This window comes from Zootoca vivipara, chromosome 11 (assembly GCF_965207765.1).
Source record: "Zootoca vivipara chromosome 11, rZooViv2.hap1.1, whole genome shotgun sequence".
Taxonomy (NCBI): domain Eukaryota; kingdom Metazoa; phylum Chordata; class Lepidosauria; order Squamata; family Lacertidae; genus Zootoca; species Zootoca vivipara.
This window is the reverse complement of record NC_142594.1, coordinates 54,152,754-54,171,279: the sequence shown is the minus strand read 5'-3', so window position 1 is coordinate 54,171,279 and position 18,526 is coordinate 54,152,754. Positions and strand designations below refer to the sequence as shown.

General features: G+C 42.8%; 1 protein-coding gene across 6 annotated transcripts in view; it reads left to right on the top strand.

Annotated features, from left to right (window-relative positions):
- Positions 1-18,111, top strand: part of SNAP47 (synaptosome associated protein 47) — a 29,124-nt gene extending 11,013 nt beyond the window's left edge. For 3 of the 6 annotated variants that reach the window (XM_088654318.1, XM_035128813.3, XM_035128811.3), the window contains exons 2-5: positions 2,888-3,434; positions 6,558-7,042; positions 13,172-13,308; positions 16,084-16,648. In XM_088654318.1, the coding sequence (XP_088510444.1) occupies positions 2,938-3,434; positions 6,558-7,042; positions 13,172-13,308; positions 16,084-16,230 (1,266 nt within the window). In that variant the 5' untranslated portion in view covers positions 2,888-2,937 and the 3' untranslated portion in view covers positions 16,231-16,648. Of the gene's footprint in view, positions 1-2,208; positions 2,318-2,667; positions 3,435-6,557; positions 7,043-13,171; positions 13,309-16,083 lie in introns of those variants that run through there. The other 3 variants (XM_035128815.3, XM_035128812.3, XM_088654316.1) reach the window with 3 other exon arrangements.
- The last annotated feature ends 415 nt before the right edge of the window (positions 18,112-18,526 follow it).

Here is an 18,526-nt window from a genome sequence, read left to right as displayed (position 1 = left end):
TGAGGTTGTTGATATTTCTTCCGGCAATCTTAATTCCGGCTTGGGATTCATCTAGTCCAGCCTTTCGCATGATGAATTCTGCATATAAGTTAAATAAGCAGGGAGACAATATACAACCTTGTCGTACTCCTTTCCGTATTTTGAACCAATCAGTTGTTCCATATCCAGTTCTAACTGTAGCTTCTTGTCCCACATAGAGATTTCTCAGGAGACAGATGAGGTGATCAGGCACTCCCATTTCTTTAAGAACTTGCCATAGTTTGCTGTGGATTACAAAGCCAGGATTACAACACTATTATTAAAGCTGCCTATATGCCTAGGAGGATAAAAACATTCTTAACTAGTGCTGAAATGGTAGTAAAGCCAGCGCCAGACATGCCTTACTGAAGAAGAAATATTGTGGAAAATGTATTTTGTCTTCCTTAAAAGAGTGTGCCACATGGCATCCTTCTGTTGCCTTGATCCTATAGGATCTCATTCCAATATCTCTGCCAATTTTTGTCTTTTTGGATCTCTGCCAATTTTTGTCTTTCTGGGTGTTTTTTTACCAGTTCTCTCTTGATTTTCTCAGGGGATGGCATCCTGCAACTAATGTTAGGTTTTGATTTCTTTGTGGGTTATAACCAACCAAGGCAAGGCCATATAATGGTCTGCAATCCTCCTGTACCTTTGGCAGAAAGAAGGGTGGGCACCACCCATTCCCTTCTCGAGGTCTTGCTTATATTGTCTAATGCCTATTGATATGACTGTTTAGACTAAAACATCTATTTACAGGCAACCCCCCATTTACATAGGTGTTGCTAATTTATTTATTTATTTAATTAATTTATTTACTGCCCTATACCTGCAGGTTACGTTCCAAGGCACCGTGTATTTAAGTGAAATCACATGTATTTGAAACACCATTGAGAAAGCCTGCAAGCACCCATTCTGCCCCTTTTTGTGATGTTTTTGGGTCACTTCTTGGTTCAGTGCAAAGTGCTTATGTGCAGTTGCATGCATATTGAATGCACGTAAATGGGGGGTTGCCTGTACTGGGAAAGACGTTACATCAGGTCCCCTTCACGTACTGCAGATGTGGCAGAATTATTTATGTTTTTAGAGAAAATTTTGGCGTGTTTGTTCATATTAGGCATTCATTACATATTAGCCATTCATTGTGGTCAGACTTATTTGTGCATCCATGTGGGGTTGTTTGTGACTATAAGCATAAGAAAGAAATCACTAAATTTTTAATTTTTAAATTTTAATGTTAATAGACACCATAAGTGTAGTGATGAGCAAGGCCTTTTTGGTTCAGATGAGAACCGGGCTCAGCAACCTCAGCTACTGTCCTCAAAAATAAGATTACTAGATTGGTTAATTCTTGGGCTATTTTGAGCCCCATTGTATTCCAAATGGCATCAGTTGATGTGCAAAGGAGTCTGAATCTCTTTCCCCACTGCTTCACTCTGTGAGCCATTAGCTCAGTCGGTAGAGCATGAGACTCTTAATCTCAGGGTCATGGGCTCGAGCCCCACGTTGGGCAAAAGATTCCTGCTTTGCGGGGAGTTGGACTAGTTGACCCCGGTAGACCCTTTCAAGTCTACAATTCCATGATGATGTGAAATCCCTCCCTGCAACTCCAGGATTCAGAACCTCCAACTCCCTATGAGCACCCCAAATTCCAGATGCTGCAGTTGCTGATGCTTCAGCAGGATGGAGGTTACAGATTACTGTATATCTTATTCTTTCTAAGCACCTGTCTCCTTTCTTCACTGGCCCCTGGAGTCACTGATACAACAGCATCCTTGTTACCTGTGATATAGCCCTAGGGTTTTTCAGGTGCAAAAGAGAGGGAATAAAAGACTTTGGGTTAGTGACTCTGAGCACAGAGTTATTTTCTGGTTTAGATTTCATTCTATGACTCAGATAGCAGAGGGGAGTGTTGCAGTTCTGATTACTGGTGTGCTTTATCAGCATATCAAATTTATATCAATTGGGGCTGTCCAAATTTTAGCAACCAAGTACAGCAGTGAACGTGACTCCTAACTCCTCTTGTCTCTGAGTTTTATTGGCCTAACTCAGAAGATAAGCCATTTTTGCCTTACAACAAACACACTTTGCTTTGCTTTTCACATGCTAAGTAGATAAATGCAGAACTGACACCCTTTATCAGATATGGTCACTAAGTCATAGAATGGATGTCTGTGCATATATTCAACTCAGGTGTGACATAATTACTACAGTTATTACCACATAGCTTGGGAAGAAAACCAGTAGCCTTTGTCTATATGGATGCTGCCCTAATTGCTTCCTACTACTCAGCATGGAAAAGGTAAATGTCACTCTACTTGGTAGCTGTGCCAAGATATTTATAGTTTCTATTATAACCACAACTCTTGTCTCTCAAAAAATACTGTCTTTCTCTTTTTTATCAATAGAGCATTTTACAAAAGGTCCCAGGCTTACTCTCAGGCATCAGTTAAAAAGTTCTCTGGTAGTAGGTCTGCAAAATTAATGTCTCATTGGGGCTTTGAAGAGCTACTGCCAATCATCATTGGGCTATGTAGACCAATAGTTTTACTTTGAATAAGGCAGCTTCTCATATAAATAACACCATGGTTACATACCAAAATATCAACCTATTACAGTTCATCTGAGAGACTGCATATTGCAATTGATAAGGATCCTTGTTCAGATTTAGTATTAATGGGTTCAGATTTGGGATCAGTGGGTTGAAATTTCAATCAGTCTTGGATTGTATGTTTCCACCCAAAAATTAGGGAAGGAGGGGAATAATTTCACAGCAGTTTTTTTTTTTTTACAGTAAAACAGATGATAGAATGGTCAAAATGTCATTTTGTTGTGAATCATGAATTGCATCATTTGTTTGCTCCTTGTTTAGAAATTGATTGTTCCATTGGCCTTGAGGAAGAAGACACAAGCAAAAAGGTGATGAATGAGGTCATTCGTATCCACACGTGGCCCTGCTCCTATTACATCAACTCTGAGAAACGATGGATTCCTGGCAAACTCTGCCTGACACCCATGTCGGTCAGATTTACAGCTGACAAATCTGGAGAGCTCCTGGCTGACTTCCATCTCTCTGACATCAGTGAGATCAAGAAGGAATCTTCCAACTTCATCTTCAGTTCCCTCACTATTTTAGAAAAGAGCACCAAGCACTGGTTCAGTTCCCTTCAGCCCAACCGAAATGTTGTTTTCAATATCCTTGAGCACTTTTGGAGGGAACAGCTGCTCTCCTCGGAGGGGGCTGCAGCCGAGGCCATTTGCCCCCAAACATCCAAGGGGCAGGAGCTGACCGGCTTGCTGGCGGGATCTCAGAAACGGCTAGAAGACACTGCAAAGGTGCTTGAGCACCAGGGGGAACAGTTTGATAACATCATGAAGGGGCTCGACAAGATTGAATCAGAGATGGATGTAGCAGACAGGTATGGTAACACACAACTGACATCAGAATGATTCTTTTACTTGCACACTCAGGTCCTTTGCCTTCCTTTTGTGAGGAAACAAACCAGAAAGTCTTCAATTAGCAATTGTTCTCTGTTATGTCCAAAACAGGAAACAGTGGTTAACAGATTCAGAAGAAGTCAGAATAGTAAACCGTGGATTGAATGTGACTGAATATTGTGGCTTGTTCCAAAGCTGATAACAAGTTTCTTTATTTGAACAAAGTAGGAAACTATGGTTTATTATTGACTTCCTTATTAAATCATGGCTCTCGTGAACGGGTTTTGTGTACAGGCAAAGTTTAATTTGTATCTCTGCTTCTTAGGCCAATATATGGTAGTCTGTACTATCCCTTTGTGCGATCCAGCAGGCCCGCAGTTAAACTTTTTTTTAAAAAAAAGACAAATTCCTGGTTTGGTTGGTTGCAAAGTTTTGGAAAACATAGCTGAATATGTACTTAACCAGACAAGAGAGAGCCAACATATCAGCTTGGCCCATGATTGAGACCTATTTTAGGCTCACTTTTTTAGAACTTACACAAACACTTGGAATTTACTTTTTTTGCTTTTGTTTCTCTTTGTGTGTTTACCGACCCCCATTAGTTGATGGCTATACTGTATCATATTACAAACTATTTTTAAAATGCCTCTCGGTTTCAAAAGCAATTTGTCACATGGTGTAGGCAAGCTATTATTGGAGAAACAAGCCCACAGCTCTATTGTGCTCGTGGAACTAGGCATTCTGTTTTTAATTAAAGGAATAAAAACTTAGCAGTGGAGAAAAGTTACTTGCCCAAGTCCATTTCAGGAGTCGGCTGGGTTGGCAATTGAACCAAAGGACTGGCCAGATCCAGAGTGCTTTCACTGGATGGTGTTAGCTTCCAGAGGAAGGATAGGTATTCATAACAGGCCAGAGTCTCACCTGGATGATGTCTTGCAAAAGTGCCAATCTAAAAATAGCTTGTATGTTACCTCAGTGAAGTGGAAGCTGAGTAACCTTTCAGGAGTAATTCCACAATCATACCACAAGGGGCCATTCTGAGTCTGTTTGCCAGGGTTTAGGCTGGGAGGACGCAAGGAAAGGGTTTCTGAGTCAGAGAAAATAATACTTGCAGACATATCTATAACAAAAGCAGAATTGTGTTGATGCATTTCTTTGGTAGTAGTTTGAGAACTATTTTGTTAGACACAGAAGAGCTACCCACTGAATTGACTTCCTACCTTTGTGGATTTTTTAAAAAAAGTTCTCCCCCTGGTGAGATATTTAATTGGCTTTTGAAATCGGAAACAACTGGAATTTCCGTCAAGTGGAAGCTTAATACGTTTTACAGTGATTGCACCTTTATTTCCTTGTGTTCTTGAGCAATCTCCAAACTCCAAATTAATTAATTTAATTTCGATTTGAGGTTAACTGTGGGTCTACAGGTTTCATTTGGATCATTCAAGATTAAAGAAATACTCCATTTCAACCTTCTTGGCTAGCTTCCTTCTTCAGAATTGCTGCCTGACTCACCAGTTTCCAAACAGGAACATTTGCTAGAATATGATGTAACTTGGGCTTTTGACAAATAATTCTTAGCTGTGGTTCACCATGTGTAAAATGAGGATAACAGGAACATTCAAGGGTTGTTGTGAATAGACCCTCCCATCCCCAGTTGGCTGAGTACCTGTGATGTCATGGAGCATTCATAAACATTCCAACTTCTCACAGTAAAGGTATCCCCAAGAGACATTTGTCATAAAAGTTAGCTTGGGAGAAAACTTGTCCCAAGGCCTAAGGACAACAGTTGCTGTTTGGCGGGGAGAGAGGTAGGGAAACAGAGCTGAAAAACTGGATAGGAGAAAGGCCCAGAACAAGGAGAGTTGAGGGAAAGACGAAAGGAAGGGTGAGAGATTAGATGTGGGTAAAGGGAAAACCTCACAAAGAATCCTGGGAAACCATACAGAACTCAGATATGAATGTTAAAGCAACTCAGAAAATTAGGTGTTGGCTTATTGCTTGGTGTTGCTCGCCTTCTCCAAGTCAGAGGAGGATACCTTCACTTGCTCACAGAGCTGTTCTACTTCACCAGTTGTCCTTGAAAGTTTCAAAACCTCCCAAGAAGTTTTAAAATACATTGGTACCTTGGTTCTCAAACTTAATCCATTCTGGGAGTCTGTTCGACTCCTGAAACTGTTTAAAAACCAAGGCGCGGCTTCCAATTAGCTGCACTCAATTGGAAGCCGCAGAAGTTGCATCGGACATTCGGCTTTTGAAAAACGTTCTGAAAGCAAAACACTTCTGGGTTTGCGGCATTCAGGAGCTGATTTGTTCAGGAGCCAAGCCGTTTGAGTACTAAGGTACTACTGTAAGATTAAATATATAAAAACTTAATCTGGCTAATGACTAGAGACTAAAAGCTAACTGTCAGGTGATTGTTGCGGCTACTCCCGAGTAAAGACGCTCCAGTCCGTTCTGTCTTTAAGGGTTTTATTGTGCATACTACCGGTATTTACAGTGCAGAGATAGCAGAAAACATGACCTCCTAGTCACTCACAGAATCTGGCAATGGCGCCCTTCTGCTCTGGGGCCAGCATAATAGCTGGGGGACCCCGAAACGCCGCCCCCTAAACCTGCGTTTGGGCACGCGCCTCAATTCGGGCACCGAAAGCGGCTGTGTTCCCTCTTCCACTTGTTGGCTAGGGCAGTGCAGGGGCTCTGATACATCGCTGAGCCTTCCCTCCTCCATTCCACTCCACTCCTCATTCCCCCCGCCTGACCCGCTGCTCTCTCTCTCGCTGTGCGAAGTGCTGGTCAGGATTATGGGGGAAGGCTCCCTGTAGGGAGTCCCCCTGACGCTAACTAAAAACAAACTGCAGTCTTCAGAGCTCAAAGGAGATGCAGCCTTCTCATGGGCATATTGCATTTCCCCACCCCCACTGTACAGAACAGGCAGGCAAAAATGTTTGGTGCTCTTTGATTTAGGCAGGGCATTAGAGGGGGAAGATTGCCAACTGAATTTCACATACTGATCTTTGATTTCAGGCCTGCAATATACATGAAAAGTGTGTGAGATGCCAATATAGCTTCTGTTTCTGATCATGCAATATGTTTCTTCCTGTTAGGTTATTGTCAGAACTGGAATCTCCTGCTTGGTGGCCATTTGGTAGCAAACTGTTGAAGGGGCCATTAAACGTAAAGCCAAAGGAAATCCCTGCCGTTTCTGATTCTGGAAACAAGGATGGAGTAATATTGCGAATCCCAGTTATTATCACTGAAAGGACAGATTCCAACGTCAAGCCAGGCAAACTCGCCCTCCTGGCTTCTGGCCTGGAGATCAGCGATTCCAACTCTCAACTCCTTCACTGGTTTGACAAGAAGGATGTTGACGATGTCAAAGTTCATACACCATATGAAATAAGCGTCCGCCAGAGGTTCATTGGGAAACCAGACATCAGCTATCGGCTGCTGTCAGCAAAGATGCCAGAAGCCATCCCCATCTTAGAGATGCAGTTCAGTAAGAAAATACAGTTCATGGAAGATGCTTTGGCATTTTCTGGGACAAGGAGGACTCATCAGGAAGACGTTGGCACTTCCATTTGGCAAGCAGGTAAAGGGCAGAAGGAAGATGATCACTAATCCTGCATATTAATCAACAGAACTAACTATCTCTTAAATAAATTTAGTACATTTATTGAGAACACGTATTAGCAATAATAATACATGGCATTTTCAGAGGATTTTAAGAGTATTCAGAGCACCTCAAATACATCATCTCAGTAATTCTTACAACAATGCATTAAGACAGGCTTGCATTAATATCAGCAACTGCTGATGAGTTTGTGGCTGCAGTAGAATTTGGACTAGGGATTTGCTGATTGTTAGTTCCCAAATGTTTTCTCCTTCTTAGCACATGCAAATAATATTCTTCTGGTAGTTCTGCAGTACAGTTGTAGATGCAAGAGAGGACCACTGAGACATTATTGAAATAGTCTTGGAGGAATCTCACTGAATGAATGTGCTTCTTTCATAGTTTGCTTAAACTGGAGGTTGCTAAGCCTTACAGATAGCCTTACATATAGACCCATTTTAGCTGCTACCTCCAAACAGGGGTGATGAAAGCCCATTCCACAGCACACAAAAGACCGGACGGAATCTATATCTCCAGCCTTCTATTACCAAAATGCAACACATCTTTCTGTGAAATTCCTGGGTGTTTTTTTTCTTTTTGTCATTTCCATCATTTTCTGTCTAAATTATTGTATGGAAATTCCAAATTTTGAAACTGTGAGTAGGCTGTTTTGAACAATTAAGCACAGCATTTGAGTTTTATTGTTGAAGACCCTGTGCATCTTGGTCTTTGGTTGTGAGTTTCTTCCTTAAGCAGGTGGGATGAATCTGGTTTTGCAAATACTTTGTTTAAAGAGAATTTTCCAGCACTCTAAAACATACAATGCAATCACAAGCCAATCTGTTAAGAAGCTGTGCTCCGTTGTGCTCCATGCTAAAATTAGATTTCAGCAGGGATTAAAACGTTCTCTTGTTCACCAGTCGCTGAGGTCCAGTGCTTGGAAAAGCTTATTAATTTTAAAGGAAATAACTCCCAGGCACCTGGCGGTAAAATGTCAGCGTTAACAACTCAGAGGAAAAACAACCTGCTGGTTTTTTAAGCACTGAGCTACATCCTGGCAAATTGGTGCTTAGTTCCTGATGTGACAACTGCTGTTACATAAAGAACTTCTTTTGTGGTCCGGATCTTAGCTCTCTCCTCGTTGCTACACTGTACTTCTATATTTCAGTCAGTTTTATTTTTTATTTTTTACACACCAACCAAAAAGTGTTTTTACTGTTAAGTAGGAAACATCAATAACAGAAAGCAAGAGGTGGTGGAAATTTTGACTTTTTGCAATTCCCCCAGAAGCTGCTCCAGTCATCTTGCTTGTTCTTTCATTCTCTATATTATTTTGCCATTGGCGTTGCACTGCCACTAGATGGTAGTCTACCACCACACCTTACCTGCCAGTGTTTGCTCTTCCCCATCTCTTTTTACATAAACAAAAAAATTAATTTTCCTAAAGTGGTAGAGCAGAGAGGAAGCAAGTAGATGTGTCTGTTTTATTCACAGATCAAGGCAATTCAGAGACTTCTTGCAGAGTCCCTGTATGAAGTGACGCGTGGGCATACTATTGCTGCTTTGTAACTAGCTATTGTCTGTTTCAGATTGCAGTTCCAGAATGGTGGGCTGAGATCAAACTGTGAATAGCATGAATTGTGTTCACTTGTCTCTTAGCTGAACATAATCTCTGAAAGAGCACTTCGTTTTACCAAAGTGACTTGTTCAGCTGTCAGATTCAAGAGGCCCACAATTTTAGGTGCAAATTGCTATCATTCGATCTTCTCTGGCATTTTAAACCAGTAATCTTAAACCTCTGGAAGCTGAGGTCCTTCTTTTTGCCCTAACCTGCAACACAGCTTGTCATTATTACTATTATTAATAGTAAGAGCCACGTATGTCTATCCTTCAACTGTCTAATATAAAAAAGTCATTGATGGTTCTGTTTCAAGTCCAGTCTTCCTCGGGCCAATGGCACAATCTGTTTGTTGCAACCTGCTTTAAACTGCAGTGAGCAAAATCGTCAAGGAAATATCTCAAAAGTATTTTCGGCTTTTTAAAAAGCCTTGTGTCTGGGAATATCCCAGGGCATTTGAGCCATAGGTTTCTTGTTGGAAGTGGCAGACACTTTCACGGAACAGTTCCCAGAAAGGAGAATTGCACCTGAGCTGAAACACATTGGCTTTGTCAAAACTTGATTTGATGAGGATAGTTGGGTGCTATGGTTCATTGTCTTCCTTCCTTCCAGAATCCTGGTGTCTGCTTGCTTGGGGGGGCGGGCGGGGCTGGGGCTGGCCTTATACCAAGTCAGCTTATTGATCCAGCTAGCTCAGACACCAGTCTTTCCCAGCTCTTCCTGAAGATGCTGTAGGTTGAAGCGGGGACCTTTTTATGCAAACGCGCTCTAATTTGTAAGCACGAATTAGATTTTGCCAGAGATACCAATAGGACAATATGTGTACACGAACACCAAACTAGAGAGAATGACTTGCCAAATGTCACCCAGTGAGCTTCATGACCAAGGATGAATTGACCTTGACTCTTTGAGATTCAAACCCCTCCTTCCCACTGCACCACACTGTGGCTTCCTAGGGCATTAGGTCAGCCTTTATTCCAAGGGAGAATTCCCTAGAACTGAATAATTATTGAGAGGCACTAACCTAGAGATCCTGGAGGAAGGTGTGCCCCATATTGCTCAGGGTAGTTAATTTTGCTGCGAGCGCTTTGTATTGTGAGGACACTTTTCGTATGAAGGCACCGTGTATTGAATCAGGCTGCCAGTTCATTAAGCTGATGGTTGTCTGCTCCTGCTACGTGCAGCCTCTCCCATAGTCCTGACCAGAGGTTCTTCCCAGGCCTGCTCCATGAGATTTGTGGAGCCTCCCCTTGTTGCTCTCATGTTTGTGAAAATAAATCAAAACTATTGATGATAGGTGCAGAGCTTGAGGAAATGAGGCAAGTGGAAGGAATTAAAAACCATCGTATTGTTATAATTCTGATATAATATAGCCTCAAATAAAAGTTTTGAGGCCCTTTGGGATTCTTAACATTTGAGGATATCAATCATTTGTCAGATTCAGCATCTTCCTTAACTTGTTGCTTCTGTACATACTGGGAAAAGTATATGCATATTGTCTACTGTATATACACATGGCAGGGAGCTACAGCGCTTCCAGTTCCCTGAAACATGTACAGTGGTACCTCGGGTTACAGACGCTTCAGGTTACAGACTCTGCTAACCCAGAAATAGTACCTCAGGTTAAGAACTTTGCTTCAGGATGAGAACAGAAATTAGCTAAAGTGGTACCTCAGGTTAAGAACAGTTTCAGGTTAAGAATGGACCTCCAGAACGAATTAAGTTCTTAACTCAAGGTACCACTGTACATTGTCAGAAACAAGTTTTCAGCATGTGCACATTGTAAGTTCACAGGTACATCTCAAATGTTTGTGTATCCCTTACAAAAAAAAGCAGGTCTGAAATGCCTGCCAACGGTATTGGCAAGTTTGCATATATAGTGTTAGCTTCTTCCTCCTCAGCCTTGTAGGAGCCACACTGAACAAAATTTGAGTATATGTCTTCTTCCAACTTGGGCCCACTGTCTGCCTTAGAAAAAACTTGCCACCTCTTATTAGGAAGGTATAACAAATTTGATGGAATGAATGAATTTTATGTGGAGAGCAGCGTCTTAGATGGATCTGTGTTGAGTCTCAACTCAGCAACTCAGAATGTGAGATCACCATCTACCCTAACTAAACCAGAGCTCCAGCAGAATTCACAGTTGCCGGAGTATAGTGCTGCCCTGCATTTGCCATATTTCCCTGCACTTGGGTCATCGTCAGTGTGCTTGCTTCCCATCCTGAACTTATTCTTATAAAGCAGTGTATACCAAGCAGCTAAAGTTTTGGGAGAGGGGAAGGTTGAAAGGGGAAGTTGCAGAACATCCCTAGCACACACAGAAACAAGTTTCAGCCAGTGTGTTACTGTGGAAATTACAGTGTTACACCTGTACCAGGAGTTTGATTCACTGGGCACAAGCTGATGATTTCAGACAAAGTTTAAATTTATACCGGTATGAATGGTTCTCTTGTAGCAGATCTGCCTGGGTCCCAGCTCAGGAGCTAATGCTGCGATAACCAAATAATTCCAGGGGATTAAGAGTTTGCAGTAATTACTCCTGCGGGGATTTAGAAGCTTTTATTTTTAGCTTTAGCTTTTGTGTCTGCCTTTTACATTAAGTAACACAATCCAGAGCAGTGGAGCAGGCTCTGTCACAGGGCCAGACGTTTTGGCATGAGTCCTTCGAAACCAAGAGCGAGCTTCAGCTTCCGACGTACTTTCTGGCCCGTTGCCCCACAGCTGTCGGGGTGGTGGAGGATGCTATATGGCAGTGGCAGCTTCCTCTGAAATGTGTTGTCCTCCTCCCTTCCAGCAAGGACCACAGGTTGGGGGTGTGTGTTCCTCAGAGCATTTCAAGAATGAGATACTCCTGGTGCTAAGCACCTGCAACTAACTGTGTTGCAAATAATGCCCTTAAATTGCCACATTTAGCTGGTATCAGATGCCATGATAGGAGCCAGCGCTTTAAATAAACCACAGGTGGCTTGCTGTTTCAGGAGTCGCCACCTGCGTGCTACCATGTGGACTCACTCCGGGAGTCCCAATATCATCTGGCTTACATTTTTGTTCTGAGGTTGGCTAGCTGACTGCCTTTGCAAGTGGTTTTCAGAGGATCTGCACCCTGCGGGTTAATCAACACTGAGGGAGAGGAGTAAAAGGGCATCAGCACTGACGTTAAGAGAAAAGTTAATGAAGCTTTCCAAATAATAGAGTGAGGGAAGTTCAGAGTTGCTATAGGCTGCAGACATCTTGGGCCTCCTTTGCCAAACCCCAAGAGGAGGAGGAGTCTTGGGCATGAGAGGGGAGGGGGCTGTTCTGTGGGATTTGTGCCAGGATGGAAGTTGCAACCCCCCTTCCTGTTTCCCTTTCTCCAGAAAGGGGAGTGCCCATCTCCCCTACAGGATCTCGTACTCTGGGCTTGTTCATGTACTCCAAGTCCTATCCACCTATGGCAAAGGCTTATAGCATGTGGACATTAGCTTGGAAGTTATAAGTGAGCACAGTGGTGTCGCCCACATGCATTATTTGTGCATGTTGCCCATTAAACCTTCATCTAGTTATTCAGATCCACCCATGTTATCCCATCCCTGCTAGTTGTTCACCCCTGGCCTCTTCCCCCCAGCCCAGTCACAACCCACCTCTTAGAATGCAAGTTCACCCAGTGAGCTTGCCTAATATGCACGGCGAGTGGTAAATCAGAAGGTGATCTCTGCCTTTGCAGGAAGCCTTGTGGATTTTCCTTTAGTGCACGCTGCCCTACAGGAAAACCCACGAATAAGTTTTTCCCAAGCAAGCAATTGCAGGCCGTTGCCACCTCAGGACATGAAAACTATATTTCTGCAGCAGATGGAAGGCCTCTCATCCAGTATTCCCTTTTCAACAGTGGTGAACTCTGAAGCCTTATGGGAAGCTCTTGTATGGAGGGAGTAACCCCCATATTTAGCAAGTCTTGATTCCCACCCCCACCTCGCTGCACCCAGTTCCATCTGCTACATGAAGTCTCGTTTGCAGTTAATAGCATATTTTATCCTGCAGGTGTCACTATGTTGCTGTCTTCCCCCCACTACCTCTTTAAGCAAGAATACGCTGGTTGAAAGGCGCACAGTCCTTTGCAAGTCTGTAGATCTGCCTGTTCTTTAGCACACAAATGTGTTAATGTAATCCCCGTGTCAAGATCTCCCGCTTTGAGGAACAGCTGACTTTGACATCATGGTTCTGAGAATTTTTCTGCCACAATGGCATCAGCTGGTGATATGGAGCCTGAGCAAGGAAGTGTCCATCAAAAATCTCACAGGGTAGAAAGTCCTTCACATGATGGAGGGGGTGTGGGGTATGGGCTCAATATAGGGTTGCTGTTTTGGGTAGCCTACATTTATATCAATGTACAGTTGTGTCCATGGTATGTGAAATGCTTACCCTAATGAATAGAAAGCTTTGGATCTTTCCAAATAAAACATATCAGGTGCTGTTGTTTTTCTGGATTCAAACCTGCCATCTTCTTCTTGCAGCAACAGGACTGATAGGAAACATAGTGCAAGCTGGACCAACACCCTCCTCCTCGCGAGGAGCAGGAGGAAGCCAGCAGGCTCAGATACAGAAGCAACAGCAGGTGGTTTCAGAGTCTGAAACTCAGGAACTCAAACAGGTACGTCAGCGTCAGTTCAGGCTGATAGCAGGGTGGGCAGCCCAAGTTTTTCAACTAGGGACTCCCTCCTTTCTTGCTGTGTGGTTTGTGGAGCATGGAGTAAATATCTAGAAGGGAGGTGGTTAAGTGGTTTGTATTGCCCAGCCAGGATCTGACTAGTTCTAACATAGGAGCAGGAGGGAAGGAAAGTGTAAATACTTGCTTACAGTATTTCAAATCAGAATTACTCAGCATAAAAATGCATACCAAAATGGAATGCGAGCTGTATTAAAAAACATAGTTAGTTCAAACTAATCTGGCCTCCAGCTCACAGCTACCACATACACTGCCTCTGCCTCTTATCTGCCTGACATTCCTGCTTCTTGACCTCCTGGCTCATAATTGCCCAGCCTCCTGTACTCTGGTTACACATTCCCTCCCTCCCTGCCAACAAAACAGAGCCTCCCTCTCCTTAGAACCCATGTGAAGAGTTTCTCCCCCACAGCCGCAAGGAAGGATTCTGGCACAAAGCAAGCAGAATCCCCTGTGAGGTAGGACGTTTAGCCTGAGGAATTTTGTTGCTTCTTCATGTGCTGGACCTGCATGCAAAATGCAGCCTTTACTTACGACAGTAAAAGCTTGTTAGATTTTGAACTCGAGCTGTATTCAGCTAGAGCAGAAAGGGTGGTAGTACTTTGAGTCAGTGCCACATACTTGGTTGGCCGATCTACCCTAAGCTTACAATAATTCAGTGCAATTCTGGCTGAGGCTCATGAGATACAGGAGAAGGATTGGGGTTTGTTGAAAGAATGCAAGTTTCCAGAGAAATGTGGCTATCTAGGGCTTGACTAAGACTTTCCAGGGCTCATGAGAAGAGCCTGCTGGATCAGGCCAATGGCCCATCTATTCCAGCATCCTGTTTTTACAATGGCCAACCAGATGCCAATGGCGAAATGATGTCAGAGAAAAGGTTAGCTTTCCACTCTATTTCTAAACCCCTTTTATGCAAGCTGAGTTGCACCCAAACTTCCAACAGTTGGCTCTAGTTGCCTTAGCGGAGAAGTCCTATAATATTTATAGGGAATGTTACCTTGGTCTGTCATTGGAGGAAGGGCCAGTGAACAGGTGTGAGTAGCTGAGAGAGGGCACATCTCCATTTTCATCCAGTTAGAGGTGGATCACTGAAAAGTAGCAATCCAAAACCCATTAGGTGTCTTCCTGCTGAGAGTTTTTCCTTTACCAGAGGCAATGAAATTCCAAGAAATGAGGGAATGGGATGCACAGGACATATGATGTGTTGATAGGTACTGTCCTCTCCTGCTAGAATGTAGAAACTCATTCTGGTGCCCATGTGTGCAGCTGTTGATAGAGCAATTCACATGTTGACAACCCAGGCCATACCATGGTTTACTCCATGACCGTATAGATGGATACTGAGAGAGTGGGAATGAATTGCCTTTGGGCAAGTGCACAAAGTGTTGTGCTAAGAAATAGCTGCATGCAGTTCAGTGCTATGGAAAAGGAAGCTGCTCAGCCGTTTTTTCCCTGAAAGGCTTTTTAACTGGATCATGCTGTTTTGGGGTTAAATGGGGACACTTCTTGAATGTCTATAATTAGCTGGTTTACATAACAGAGTTTCCTTGGTTAATGACAGATTATCAGATTTTGGGGAGCTGATTACCCAATACATGCTATCATGTTGTACCGGTACAGTAAAATGAGGTTTTCAGTTTTGATTTGTAATCCCTCTGTCCAAATTAGAGTTTGATTTTTTTAAAAAGGGCATTGAATCTTTTAGGAAGCCGGTTGAGCCCAGGCTTCAATGACCAGACATCTTGTCATCATTTTACTCCACCAAAATAGCCATCTCTTTCTCTCTCCCCCAACCTGGCCCAACCTCAGAGTCAAACCTCATTCTCACACAAAGCAGCTCTAGCTGGAAAGCTGCTGAAAGAGGAGGATTTAATCCAGCTGTTGTCAGATTCTCTGCTGGAAAAAGAATGGTGTTTTTTTATTATACTCCCTTTTTATTTTACTGATGCTGCCTGTGCCTCAGTTGGTCATTACAGTGCAGATGGAAAAGGTATTAAGACAGAACAAATAGAATTGATGTTTTAGCTACTGAGGTGGAAATCATATGCACACTTGACTGGAAGTAAACCTCACTGTACACAGTTGTAGTTACTTTGGAGTAAGAATACATAGGAAATTCACTTACTAATAATTTTTAATACCATCTGTTCAGGTTGAAATGTGTGTTATTGATGCCTGGGTACAAGCAACAATAAAACCGTGTGTGAGTTTATGTGAGAGAGTGCCTGCATACCTGCACACGTGTTCAAAAACGAGCCATTTTTTCTGGAAAGCAATGTTGTGAAGATACTCCATCAGTGCCTATCACAAATAATTGAAATTGAGCACCATATATTGTATGTGTCATACATTGAAATAATAGGGGTTTGGGACTAGAAGAACCTTGTCTTGTCAGTCTTCTGATATTGATCCTTCTATCTATGCTGTATGCATGTGAAATTAATCAACAGATTGGTTTCACATGCATACATCCACTCCCTCCATGGTGGAAGACAGCCCTCTTATCAATTAATCAGAGGAATATATTATTTGGGATTTTAGATGAGTTCTAGGTCTCTTCCAACAATGTATTTTTTCTATCCTCACCCCACAGTAAAGAGTCTGAAAGATTTTGCAGGGTATTTTGGGGGAAAGTGCTAATTGCTGGCAAAGCCTTTGACTAAGTGTTGCTGATAAATTCATCTTGGTGTCTTTTTTGAACAGATTCTCCGCAAACTCAAGAGCCTGGCCTTGGAAACGGAGACAGAACTGGAAAGGCAGGACGAAGCCCTTGATGGCATCACTTCTTCTGTGGATCGAGCCACCATGAATATTGACAAACAAAACCGCAGAATGAAGAAACTGACGTAGCGCCCCCGAGAAGCTGGTTGCAGAGATTGCAGCTTGGAGCTCAAGCCATAAGATCTCCAATGTTTGTGTTAGCTGACTGAATTCCCAAGAGGGCTTAGGACTGGAAGAAGAAAATGCTGAGCAATGGAGGTGATTTTGATAAGCCCTTCTAATTTGCAGTGAAGTTCTGCTAAAGTATGAGGAGCTTAATCTCTACTGCTGGAATTGGGCACTATCCTGATTTGTGGCAGATTTGAGAATACTCCCTTACATGCTCATTGACTTTTTGAAAGAAAACTGTTCTGTGCTTCAAGGGAATGAATAGAATACAGCAGTGTGTTGGGGAGAATCCTGAAGTCCACTTATGGTAATGTAGGCAAAGCATGATTTGCAAATGATGCATTTTATGACTGACAATAATTGAAAATTCAGAATAGCACTTTTAGTTGCATTGTCTTCACTTATTCAGCCATAAGGGAACTGACTTGCCTTGGCAGCATGTGATCAATGAATCACTATACCTGCTGGATTGGGCCCAATATTTATTTATTTATTTATCTACCTACCTATCACATTTTTATCCTGCCTTTCCTCCAAGGAGCTCAGGGGGGCATACATGCTCTCTTTATCCCTGTTTCATCCTCACAACAGCCCTGCGAGGGAGGTCAGGCCGAGAGGCAGTAACTGACCCAAGGTCGCCCAGGGAGCTTCATGGCTGATCGCGGATTCGAACCGTGGTCTCCTAGGTCATACTCCAGCACTCTTAACCACTACACTGCACTGGTGTGTCCATGTTTTCCAGTTTTCTGTTTCCACCAGCAGTGACCCAGATGCAGCAGCCCTTCCTCTTCTGTTTCCAAGAACTTTGCATTTTTGAGATATACTACTGCCTCTGAACATGGAGGTACCATTGGACTATTGTGGCTAATAGCCGGACTCAAAATGCATCAGTTTGCCTAATCTCTTTTTCAGGCCATCTAAACTAGTGGCAATCACCTATTGACTTAATTGGAACCACTGTCAGTTTGTGCCAGTGACCTGGAAGTGAAATCCTCTTCTATTTCTACTGTCTTTTCTAAACAGATATCTAAGAGGGAAAGCGTGAGGCACCCCTCTTTGAAAAGCCAGTTTTAGATGCCTGTGATAACACTGTACATATTTAATGTAATTGAAAAAAGAAACAGCCGCATTGTTTGAACTTCATTGTTCCTATGGTTATACAGTCTATTTAGCTGAATATGATTGATTTATTACCAAGAATTACTTCATAAAACAAGTTTTAGATGTGATGTAATAGTTTATAGGAAGAATCCAGTTCTCCTTACTTACCTTTGATTTCTCTGGTGCTCAACACAGTACAGTAGTTCAATGCCATTCTAAATTTACCTCGGCATAACTATGTGTCTTATGTCAAAGCTAGTTCTAAAAGTTGAATTTGCCGATTTATCATTATTAGCTCTGGAATCACTGGACTCTGGGAGAAACTTGGGATCCAGAAGTAACATTTGTGAATTAAGTGTCAGATTAAGTGTTTTCTCCGGCACATGAATTTGAATTCGGGAGCAGTTTTTTGCAAGGTTGGGGGGGGGGGGACGACGACGACAGTTTTTGCATTTCAGCTAGAAGACCCATTAGGTTCTCTGAACTTCTACATACAAAAATGTGTTTTAGCTGTACTTTAATATTACTCACATGTATATTGCCTGCTAATTGCACTTGTAGAGCAAATTAGTTTAAAGAATAAGTAATGCTGTGCCAAATTTTTGGTGAGGTTCCTTTTCTAGTGCATTGGAGGGGAGAGTGAGTGAGTGGCATCTTTGAAAAATCCTATCCACTGTTCCCAATGTTCTGAACTTCTCTTTTTTTGCAGGTGTTGTTACCCTGCTTCAACACACACACTTTTTTAAACAACAACAACCACACCAGAATCATAGAATTTTACAGCTGGAGTGGGCTATAGGGTCATCCAGGCCAACCCACCCCGCTTGCAGGAATATTATGCCTAACAAGGGGCTCAAACTCGTGGCTCCTGTTTCAGAGTTGTGAGTTTGAGCCACTTGTTAGGCATAATATTTCTGCATTGGAAGGGATTGAGCTAGATCAGGCACCCCCAAACTTCGGCCCTCCAGATGTTTTGGACTACAATTCCCATCATCCCTGACCACTGGTCCTGTTAGCTAGGGATCATGGGAGTTGTAGGCCAAAACATCTGGAGGGCCGCAGTGTGAAAAGCCAGGGCAAAGCAGTGCATCTTCAGAAATTCATTGGAAGCTGTACAATGAAGGTGCCAGACGCACCTCCCTGTGGGCAGGGAGGT